General features: G+C 41.4%; 1 protein-coding gene across 1 annotated transcript; it reads right to left on the reverse strand.

Annotated features, from left to right (window-relative positions):
- Window positions 1-4058: 4058 nt before the first annotated feature.
- On the reverse strand, window positions 4059-10462 carry RFC2 (replication factor C (activator 1) 2, 40kDa). Its single transcript, XM_010191893.1, has 10 exons — window positions 10385-10462; window positions 9702-9743; window positions 9179-9285; window positions 7921-8022; window positions 7260-7360; window positions 6433-6590; window positions 5996-6061; window positions 5491-5571; window positions 5031-5144; window positions 4059-4363 (listed from the first exon to the last, which is right to left on the reverse strand). The coding sequence occupies exons 1-10, from the start codon at window positions 10433-10435 to the stop codon at window positions 4253-4255; spliced, it is 933 nt and encodes a 310-aa protein (XP_010190195.1). The 5' UTR covers window positions 10436-10462; the 3' UTR covers window positions 4059-4252.
- Window positions 10463-11096: the final 634 nt, after the last annotated feature.

Below are 11096 nucleotides of genomic sequence, written 5' to 3' on the forward strand. Positions count from 1 at the left end.
CTAACCAGGGCCCCAGGGAGGCAGCCGACTTCCCTGTGGGATGGGTCCGGTCTGCATATTGGATACTCCATTCACCTCAGAAAGGAAACACCTACAACAATTACTCTCCTTTTTTTCTTGACTGGGGAAGCTGTAATACATGGGGCAGACCAACTGACCCTAGGCAAGCCTCTGGATAGGCTTTCTTCAACATCTTCATTTGCCTGGCCCTCAACTTCCAGAGCCCCATATCTATTATGAAAGGGCAACTGGGAAGGTGAGGGAGGCCGGGAGAGGGGATTTTCCTGCCGCGACGAGCAGGGTCCTGCTGCCATTCCCCTTCTATCCCCTCCTTCTGCTTGGTGGCAAGAGGGTAAGGGATCCTGTGTTTCTTGTGGAGCCTTCATCTCATGCCTTTGCCTCAAGGGGTGGCTCTACCAATGGATCTCCCTCTTATACTCTCTAATACTCCTTAGCCTTCTGACCTCCTTTTAGATCAGATCATTCACCTGCTCACACCTCACACAGGTGTTGTCACTGCTGACCTCCTGTAGGAACGACAAACTCAGGCACTCCCTGCAGCCAGAGACCTGGACATGTGCATCTTTGTAAGGGAGCTCCGTCTGAGTTGCCACACTCCTCCTGGTGCTGACCTTTGAATGACTGGTGACCATTTCTATTCCTCTTCTTCACAGTGTCTTGTCAGTGGCAGCTTTGTTTGTGTTTTGGTATCTGTTTTATGATGTTACAAAGACCCTGTAACAATTGAGAAGGTCTGAGCCACAGCTGCTGGCCTCCAGAACTGCACCAGTCTCTCAGTATTGCTGTAGGAACATCCGTGCTGAACTGTAACCCTTGTCTCTTGAGCCCTGATGCACAGATTTGGCACCATTGTACCACTTATTTATTAAAATTGAAAAGCATTCAAAGAAAATGTGTTGTTTTATTATGGTTTGCTATGATGCAGACGTCCACATGGTAGGGTGATTCAGAGATGGGAGCATGTGAAATGATGTGGAATGGTGCACGGGATCTGGTGGGGAGAAAATGTAGCTCCTTTAGGCCTCCTCCCCAAGAAGAAAATGTGCTTCAAAAGGGGACACAGCCCACAGTCATGTCTTTGGGACTGGTAGGAGTGAGCAGACAAGTGGACCTAAAGGCAAGCAAGCCCTAGAGCAGGAGAAGGGGATGTCAGGTGCTTCCCGCTGCAAATGATTCAGCTGCATTTTTAGCAGAATCACTGAGACCACGGGTGGCCACCATTTATGTAGCTGAAACAGTGGGTGGATTGGAGTTTGGCTTGGGAGATTTAACTGTAGGTCCTATGATGCATTTATTACTGCTTCCACAGGAAGCAGAGAAAACGTAGTGCACCTCATGGATGCCTCTGTTACTGAAACAGTGTGCTCAGCCCTCACAGAGCCATGAAATTGTCACCCTTGGTTCATCCTTGGTGACTGAGCACCTGAAGAAGCTCCCACCTTCCAGGAAGTGCTGCAGACTGTGGATTTTTTGCTGGAGGGGAACAGCAAGCTCTTTTCAGTGATGCACAGTGGTGTTACATCTACTGGTAATTCATTTCATAACTGGAAGGAGCCATTAAATGATTAGAAGATTAGCGGCAGTAAAAGTTCCTTGGCATGCAGTGATAGGCCCAGCCAGGGAGCTCCCAGAAAGTTCTAGCTGTTAGGTGAGTGTGTGGCAAATTCATTAAAATACAAGATTTACTGCTCTTCTTGCTAAGCAGCAAGGCAGATCAGACCAGTTATTTTCCTGGTATAAGGTTGCTCCACTGCCAAAATCTGAGTTAGAAAGTTGGGGAGCCTGAGCAGGAGCTAGATATGGGGCATCTTGCCTCCTCTTACCGGGAGTCTGAGCAAATGCCCCCTCACAGCTCTCCAGAACAGCCAGCCGTAGAGGCTTCCTAAAGCTCCTGAAGGACTTCTCAGCCAGTGATCTCATTATACTGGAAGATAGCCAGAGACTGTAACAGGAACTTTCATCAATGTTATTACAGCCTTGATCTGAAACACCTCACGTTTTTTTCTTTGCAACAAGCGAGTACGTACACGCGTGTTCACTGATGCACTGTCCTTTCAAGGCTTGTTTTTAGGTGTGCAAGGATTTCTCACACTCAACCAAAATTGCCAGATCCTGTGTTGCTTGAACATAACACAAGGAGAAATGACATCTCCCCTGGGTCCATCGCTCTTTCCTCACATGAGGTAGGCAGCCAAGCAAGCAATTCACTTCCTGTTTTCAATTTAAGACGCATTAGAGAAGTAGTTTTGGCACTGCTGGTGCAGCTCGCAGCTGGAGCTGGGAGCCGTGGCTATCTGCCAGAAAGCAGCAGCTGTGCCCTCAGAGAGGGTGAGCAACCACCTTTGGTAGAACAGGCTGCACTGGTGGCCTCTCACATTGATACTACTCATCTCAGGAAAAGTGAGTGTGATTATGTCCCCTCAGTGCTGTAAAGGATTAGCCCAGAAAACAATCAGCTCCAAACTGGAGTTGAAAAGCTACTGTACTACTAAGTGCAGTAAAGAAGAAAACCACCTAAACTAGGTAGGACCAGAACTGTGACCCTCTGTGTTTCTCATCCTTCTGCTGACACCAACACAGCAACAAGCAGGTAGAGCCAGTGAGGTAAGGACTGGCCTTGTGAGTACTAATACAATGTGTGCTGTTCTGTGAAACATCCACTCTAACACCTCTGCCTTCCCTGTTCAGTAGTGAACTTACTTAACTGGAAAGCAAAGACAGAGTAGGCTGGCTGTGATGTACAGCCAAAGCAAAACTCATCTAATCTTTAAACGTGCTGCCTTTAAGGCACCATGAGGCTGTGCCCATAGAGAACTCAGCAGCTTAAGCCCCTTAATACTAAATTGTTAGTTGTATATTTAACAGTGTTTGTGCTAGTAGCGATGATTCACTGGCTGGGAATCAAAATGTTAATTTCAATAAATATCTAGTGAAGGAAGAATGCAGTCTCAGTACTACATCCGTTACTCTAAGAGCTGTTTGCTTTATTCAGTTTGGGAGCAAGCTCAAATGCGTCTGTGCTTCAGCTGTCAATTAACTTGCTCTCCCATGAGTTGAATTAAAAAGGGTTGTCTTCAGGATTCTGGCAGAGGAGATGCAGAAAGTCATGACAAGGCAATTTGTGATGCTACCAGCTCTTGCTACTGAAACTCATTACCCATGTGCCCGAGTCAGAGAAATCAAGGGTTTAACCAGCTATGGCTTCAGAGCAAAGGCCAGTCTTTACACTGAAACCAGCTTATGCTGCCAGTGAAGATCAATTTGGCACTGACACTACTGTGGTGTGGGCAGCTGAATACTTGGGGTGGAAAACTTCAACACAATGGGGAAGGCAAAGTGCAGGCACCTGTAACTGGTACCTCTACCATGCTTTGTTTGACTGCTATAATCACAATGTACTCAATTATATTAAGATCGCTCTGCTTGGAGATGCATATCTCACATCAGATATGGAGGTGGTCAAGGTCAAATTCAATTTACATTTGCTTTCTCTCCGCATTTCACACTTCATTGCTCAGCCACACTGGCAAGGTGGTTTCCAAAACTGAACAGGCAGGAAAGTGTGATGCTGTAGTTTTTTGGTATGCTGAAATGACAGTAAAATAACATTACCTAACCTGCACAGCAAGAACAGAAAAGGGAACTCAAACACAGAGCATCTCAGAATTTGGTAATCAAAAAAAAAATCCAAAATAAATAGCTGGCATCATTAGGAAATATGCAGTATTTCTCCTGTATATGTTTGGTGAAAATAACTTCCTTACCCACAGCACCTGGTCAGCATGCCTCAATTATAACTTCATTAAGTGCCTTACTTCGTGAAAAATTTTTCCTCCTTGTTCTCATTGAGACCACCACTCATGACCAGCCTTGAAGTGTAACCAGTAACAATGGTGTTCCATTTTTTTTTCCTCCGGCTGTTAGGTCTCAGTACCACTGACATGAGCAGTTCTGTTGAGTGCGCTAGACAGACCTCACTGCTCTGGACTGTCAGGGTCCTCTTTTCTGCCTCAGTTACTGAACAGCTATGAGTTCTTGAGTTAAAGTAGATTTTAAAGCTTTATTGGTCTAAATAAAAAATGTACAAAATGTTTTTAAAAGTGAACATGGTTAGTTTTCTGCCATTTAGCAAAACCAAGGGAACACAGAATCCAGGACACACACGGAGCTGCTGACCTTGTAACATCAGGCCTTCGCCTCCCAGAATGCAGGCTTTCGCTCAGTGAAACACCTAACTTGCTGCAGGGGCTGCAGTCTTCTGACACAGCCTGGCCAGCAGTCCAGCCATTTGTAAAAGTGAGTTCACACCTTCTGCTATCTTCATGTGAGTGTAACCGATTTCCTGGAGATAAAGACATTGTAAAATCTCCTGTTTTCTCCCACAGTCAATGTATAGTATGACTAATGACAAGACAGAACATAGCCCTAACTGCTAAGAGATCAACTTCAGAGTCACTTGAACTTTAAGAGAAGCGTATCTTATCAGGTGCATCAACGAGCATGCCTTTTTTTCTTTTCTTTTTTTAAATCAAAGTCTGTATTTCCCCACTTCCTTGTAAGGAGCAAGGTGCATATATTTGGGGACAGGTTTTAAGTCTGAAGAGTAATTTCATTACACCAGTTCACCATTTTTCAATTGGCTGTTAATAAAATATTTTACTATCTATTCAAAGTATGCGCATGAAGAAAGTTCTCAAGGACCTATTTGAGGCTTTGATGTAAATAATAAATTCACTTAGCATTACATTTGCTATTAATTCTAGTTGTTCACTAAAGTGTCTTTAGGCAAGTCTGCAGATGTTTAGACTTTAAACCTGACCCTTCTTATTGACAAGCTGATGATGCACAATGGGAAACAAAGCAGTAATAAGAAGTTAAGAAATACTTTTTTGGTACTAATATATAGAAAATCTGAAACAGAAAACCCTAAGGAAGCCGCTGTATTAGGGATCACATCCTCTTCTTAAAAAGACCCAAAAGACCCCACCAGAAGCTATGTTAGTACTGACCTTTATAAATTCCAGTTTCAGATATTCTGCCATTTGAAAAGTTTTACAAACACGAAAGATGTTGCCAATCACATCTTCTGGAGAGTATCCAAGTCGCCACAGGTGAGCAAGAATCTGTGTAGGTAAGAATAATCCTACATTTAACTGCAAAACTTATCAGATGAGTCAAGCATATTCACTTTTGGAACAGCTGTATATAACTACTGGAACTGCATGTACTACTTAGCAAAGGATTTAACCTCAGTTGTTTAGCAAGTAATTCCAATACAACTTGCTTTTTTTGCTTGTTGGCTTATTCACCTGAACAAACCCCTGCATGAAATTGATTTAATTCATCGACTCATCTACACGGTATTGCCCTTATCTTAAAAAAACAACACACAAAGTGAATTCCTCAAAACAAACAAAAATGACGTAGAGAAAGTGTCTGTCTATGCAGACACAACACATGAAAGCTAACCTTGTACGCTTCATCAATATTTGCATTTATGCAGTGTTGGATCATTTCTTTCACAAGCAGAGGATGAGGCTCGTCACATACCTGTATCAAAGAGAAATATTACACTTCAAAATATTAGAACACCCTGTGTTAAACCCTTGGTATAACCAAGCTTCTATACAGTTGAAGTACTGAATCAGACACATTCTATAATACAGATTAAATTTTAAGTCATGTAACTTCTCTGGTAACACAGCTATCCTGCCATGGCAGACTCCACAGCACAAAATCAGAATACGCAAGTTATTCCAAAGTTATTACTGTGAATTTTCCCAGCAGCTACATGATTTGTGCACCTTGAGAGAGCTGGAAAGCACTTTTTTTACAGCCTAATGCTGTAATTGGTACATACCTAATGCTGCCTGCAAACTGGCAAAGCACTTTCAAAGGCTTAGGTATGTGACCGCAGGTCTCGCACGGCTGTAGTGTTAAACTTCTAGCACCACTGCTTTACACTATTACCAACCTTAAAGACATTTTCACTGTTTATAAAGCCAAATCCAGAATATGTGGACTGTAAGTTGTTTAATGCCTGTGAAAGAAAAAAATAAGACTTAATTTACTTTCTGAAGTGTTCTACTTCTCACTGCCCTCCTCAGGACGACATACACTTTTCAGAAAATGATGCCTAATTAAGTAGTTTTCAATTAAGCAACAGAGTAAACTGCAAATATATTCAGACTTTGATTCCTCCCGCAAATTTGGTATCCAGTTTGCACCAATTCACTTTTAAGGAGCAGATACACCTTAAAACCTCACAAAACCAAATAGTTTAGTTACTGTTGTGTCACAGGTCACATCCCCTTTGCTTTACCTCTCCAAAGATAAATCCTTGAGCGCCACAATTCAAAGGTGTTTTTGCCTTAAACAGAAGCCTTTGTTTCATTGTCTTTCTTCTTTTACCTGTCTCATATCTCCTTGGGCTGTGAAGATGATGGCTTCTAGCCCGTCATCTGTATATGCTACATCCTCTTTCTCAACAATTTTCAGTAGCCTTGCCAGGATTTGTGAATCTGTCAGCTTGGTGTAACGCAGCACCGCACATCGGGATTGAATAGGTTCTGAGGATAGAAATCAGTAATTAGCATTTCCCTCTTTTCTCAAAAAACAACAAACCATTTATTTTCATCTTGGAATATGGTAACTCCCAACTCTTCCTTTGTCTTCTTTTAAAGAACACGTCCATTCCAGACAGAATATAGCATCTCTTTAAGTATATACAATTGTTACAGTCCTTCACTTTACCCCAAATGTGCTACTTGAGTTTTCCCAGATCTTTGCAAATATATATGAAGCTCAGCTTCTTCTGTTCTCCTGGTATTCTGAACGTATATGTTTATCATTGCTAAACAAGAAAAGTCTAAAGGTCTACAACGTGTTAGCCTATGGGCAAACTTTTATGTTTCAGAAAGCAGGACAACAAAAGAGGTTCAATATCCATCATATATCTTAAATTGTAGCAGAGTTGGATGAAGATTAAGCCCAAAGTATGAGAAATCTGCTTCTGCAGTCATGCACAGCACTATCCATCGAAAAAGCTGTTCAGATGGTTCAGCAACTACACAAATACATTCTTTTATTAGCTGGATGTACAGGTGGGTTGATTTTTCAGAAGTATCATGGTTTCTTGCCACAAGTAGGCCCAATGTATTTCTAAAAACTGCCTTGGAAGTTAGCCCACAGTATGAAGAACATAGGACAAAAACTCCCAGGGAATAACAGCAATTTACCTATGATTTTGTCAGAGGCATTGCATGCAAGTGCGAAGCGTGTTGTTTTGGAATAAATTTCCATTGTTCTTCTCAATGCTTGCTGTGCTCCATCTGTCATGCTGGGAGAGAAAAGAGTTAGGACAAATTTTGCCCTCCACTGACTTATAGGTGCAGCCTAATAAATATTTTTAGTGTATTAAACAGTGCTTTGTAAGTTACTTGATTTTCTGGCTTGATAAACTAAGCAGCTTTTTCTAGTCGTGTGAACAAATTAACCCACAATGCAGGTAGTCACCAAGACCTCCCTAAAACTAACACACAAAATAAAACCATTAATACTCTGAAGAATACTGCTAAGAATACTACTACTTAAGTATAGATGGGGGAGAATGTCCTGTTTTCATCCAGTGAAATTGTCTTCTTTTCAAAGAGAAAGAGCCAGTAAAATGGAAGATTCTATTTCATACCCAGCTAAATCACAAGGTGTTTCACCCCAATATTCAGCATCTCCTTTGAAGCAATGAACTCTGCTTGATATGAGTAGTCTTACAAGAATACATATTTATTTCCTAACAAATTATTTTTGTTATTGTGATAGAAACATCTAAGACTGTCCAAGACAGCAGCTCTGCAGGACAGATACAATGCAATTGCTGATGTTAAGAAAACTACAACATACCTGTCTGCTTCATCAAGGATGATGATTTTATGCCGACCTTTTGGAAGTGTGACCTTTTGCTGGGCAAACATTTTGATTTTGTTTCTCACAACATCAATGCCTCTGGAACAACAATTTAAGTGATTCATGATCAGTTGGGTGAAATTTCATAATAGACTTTATTCAGCAGCCACAGTAACTGAAGTGCTCCTGAGCTCCCTCTTCTCTGGCTTTTCGTTCCTGCCCCTTCAGCTGTGCCAGTGTAACTGCTGTGAAACCATGCTGTAAACCAGACTGCCCGATTCAGGTTTAAACACCAATACTGCTCGTTTTTGGAAGGTTTGAAAAAATAATTTAACAGTATCAGTGCATATGTATGTATCAGCAACCTTACAGTACTGCCAAAAAATTACTTACGTTTGGCAAAAGGTAGGGGCAATAAATGAACAAGGGTAGAAGCATTTAATACTGCTTTGCTACTCTGACAGTACTTCACACAGCTACATCCACAGACCCAGCTATAACTCAGAAGAATTTAAGAAAAACAGTTGGACAGACTGCATCATTTTAGCACAACACAGGTGCTTTCCTAAACAGAGTCCTGAAAAAGACTTACCTAAAAATAAAGTATTTTACTTTGTTGTTCTGTTTAGAAAGTGAATGTTGTTATTATTCTATAACTGATAGTGACAAAGGCAAGTAAAATGTATTGTACTCATAAACAGCCCTCCAGGAAATGTCCTCAGAATATTTCAGGATGGGTCTGCTACAGAACTTAGGAAATATAATCAACCCCTCGTGCCTGATTCTTAGAGTTAGTATCCTCTACATACTTAACACTCTTATCCTACCTCTTAATCCCCTGATGTCCTTACAGTGCTAATTTCTATCACTTCACTTTTTTTTTTAAGCACTGGAGTGTTCTGTTACAAATAACTTTTTCACTTTTCATTCTTAGGAGGATCTTCATGAATACAGGGAGCTTAACTCTTTAAAGCAAATTAAAGAAAACAGTACCATTATGGATTCTGCACTCCGTCTGTTTATATTTTTGTGTATGAAAGTTTGTAAAACATGAAGTAATAATATCTATGTTGATAGGTGGACACCAAAGATTGCCTAACTTTAGTTGGAATTAAAATAACTGAAGTTGCATTAAAATAAGTACTAAAGGCCTTACTATAGCACTAAGCCTATCATGCTGGCCTGAGTTGAACTTAAAACAAAAGTGGATACTTGCTACTTCGTTAAAAGTTCGATGAGGTTTATTCATTCTCACCTGTCATTTGAAGCATTCAGCTCCAAAACAGCATCCTTTAATGCAGGACCAAGCAGAGCACGAGCCAAGCAGAGGATACTGGTGGTTTTACCTGTTCCTGGGGGACCCTAGAAATGCAAAATGCAACAATTGCTGTTAAATTTAATCTCATATTCTAAGCTGTGCTTTCTAAAACACTCCCCAGTCATGATAAACAGCTGCAACAGAGGAACTGCAGAGCAAACACCAGATGAGAAGCTGCCTGAGTTCAGGATCCTGCCTCGAATAAGGGAGAAAAACACTGCAGGGAGCAGCACGACACATGCCTCAACCGGCAGCACCTGTGGGCCAGGTCAGTTTTTAACAGAAAGCTGCTCCTTATTTGTGTACTCTGCCAACACCACTGCTCTGTGACTGTACAGCTAACATCTTTCTGACCAACACATTCAGGCACAATGCAAATCTATACTGGGAGGCCTTTGTGGCTAGATTTCAGAAGCCAGGCCCAATGTTGTGAAATACAGTACAATACAGCAATACTTACAGCAATTATAATATTTGGTACATTCCCCTCTTTTGCAAAGACCTAAAAAAGAATAAAAATTTTAAAAATTATGTAACAAAATAGCAGGAACAACTTCCAATTTTGTTTTAATAATGAGAAACAGAACTACAATTCCTTCCCTCTTGCTTTCATTTTTGAACCTTGCTACTTTCATAGTATTTTTTTAACTGAACCATTAGAAGCCAGTCCCTAGAATAATATTAAAAAAACTTAAAAACACTTAATCCCACAGGTCTTTAGTACTCTTACTTTCTCTTTGCATCTGTTATCCATTTGCTATCATAAGCTTTCTGTTAACAAATACTGTGTTCCCAAACTAATTTGTCAAGGAAAATATTTTTCTTCCAGGAAACCATTATGTTTATGTTTCTTTCTGTTGTTAGATAAATTATATTTATTAAATGAAAAAATATTATTGTAACAGCTACAAATTTTCTAAGTTGTATCAAAACAGGACCAATTTAAACATCCCAACCAAGACGACATTATTTCCTTGGAACACCACTCAAAAATGTCCCGAAATAAGTAATTTAATATCAGAAAGTTCTACTGACATACTCAAATGTTGATGTAACATACAAAAGTGCTTTCATTGCTTTGTAGATCTATACAGAATTATGGGTTTTTTTGAGCTAGCCCATAAAAAAACCAAAGGGACACACCTCCAGCCTGCTCACAGTATCTTCATTTCCAACTATTTCGCATAGTTTCATGGGTCTGTATTTTTCCACCCTGTAAAAGTAAAACCCCACACACTTCAGCACATCCAGGAAAACTTTAATAATGCTTTACAGTAACAGAAAATCAGTATTACATTAATATAGCATGGGACAAAGGTGACTTGATGTGTCTTTAGCACAAACACTGCAGGGTGCCCCTCACTGCTAAGTGCAGCATGCCACAACACTGACTCTTGAAAGGTTGGTTTATTTCCATTAGAATAAAAAAGGAAGAGGAAGGAAAAAAATGCTCAACTCAGACACAAGTTCACTGCCTCAGTCTGGTAAGACAGGGCCAAGGAGAGATACTGCCCTGTGTGCTCTCTCATAATTAACACAAGGCAGGGCTGACTTTGTCTGGACTCGATAGGGACTTCTGGCTTTCTACCCGAGGCCCTCTCCCCACTCCCACCCTACAGGCCCCGGCGCTGCCTGGGCAGGTTACGGAGTGCAGGCAGAGCCCTCACCGCTGCCAGAACCCCGAACTTCCCAGTCAGACCCAGCTCCTGCAGTCCAGCGGCCACGGGGGAGAAAGCGCTGAGTGTCCGGGCCTGCCCAGGGCAGGAGACAGGACCAGAGTCACCCTACAGATGGGAAAGCTCGACCCGCTCAGCGGAGGCGCGACTCCCCCCCCCGCCTTCCCGCCAACGGTACG

This window comes from Mesitornis unicolor, unplaced genomic scaffold, assembly GCF_000695765.1.
Source record: "Mesitornis unicolor isolate BGI_N332 unplaced genomic scaffold, ASM69576v1 scaffold18469, whole genome shotgun sequence".
Lineage (NCBI taxonomy): Eukaryota > Metazoa > Chordata > Aves > Mesitornithiformes > Mesitornithidae > Mesitornis > Mesitornis unicolor.

Excerpts from the sequence above, each read along its gene's own strand:
- RFC2 (XM_010191893.1), bottom strand. The coding sequence starts at position 10,435 with ATGAAACTATGCGAAATAGTTGGAAATGAAGATACTGTGAGCAGGCTG. Across the intron at positions 8,023-9,178 it reads CTGAATGCTTCAAATGACAG|AGGCATTGATGTTGTGAGAA; the intron begins GTGAGAATGAAT and ends TTGTTGTTCCAG. Across the intron at positions 7,361-7,920 it reads ATCCTTGATGAAGCAGACAG|CATGACAGATGGAGCACAGC; the intron begins GTATGTTGTAGT and ends TTTCTCTCCCAG.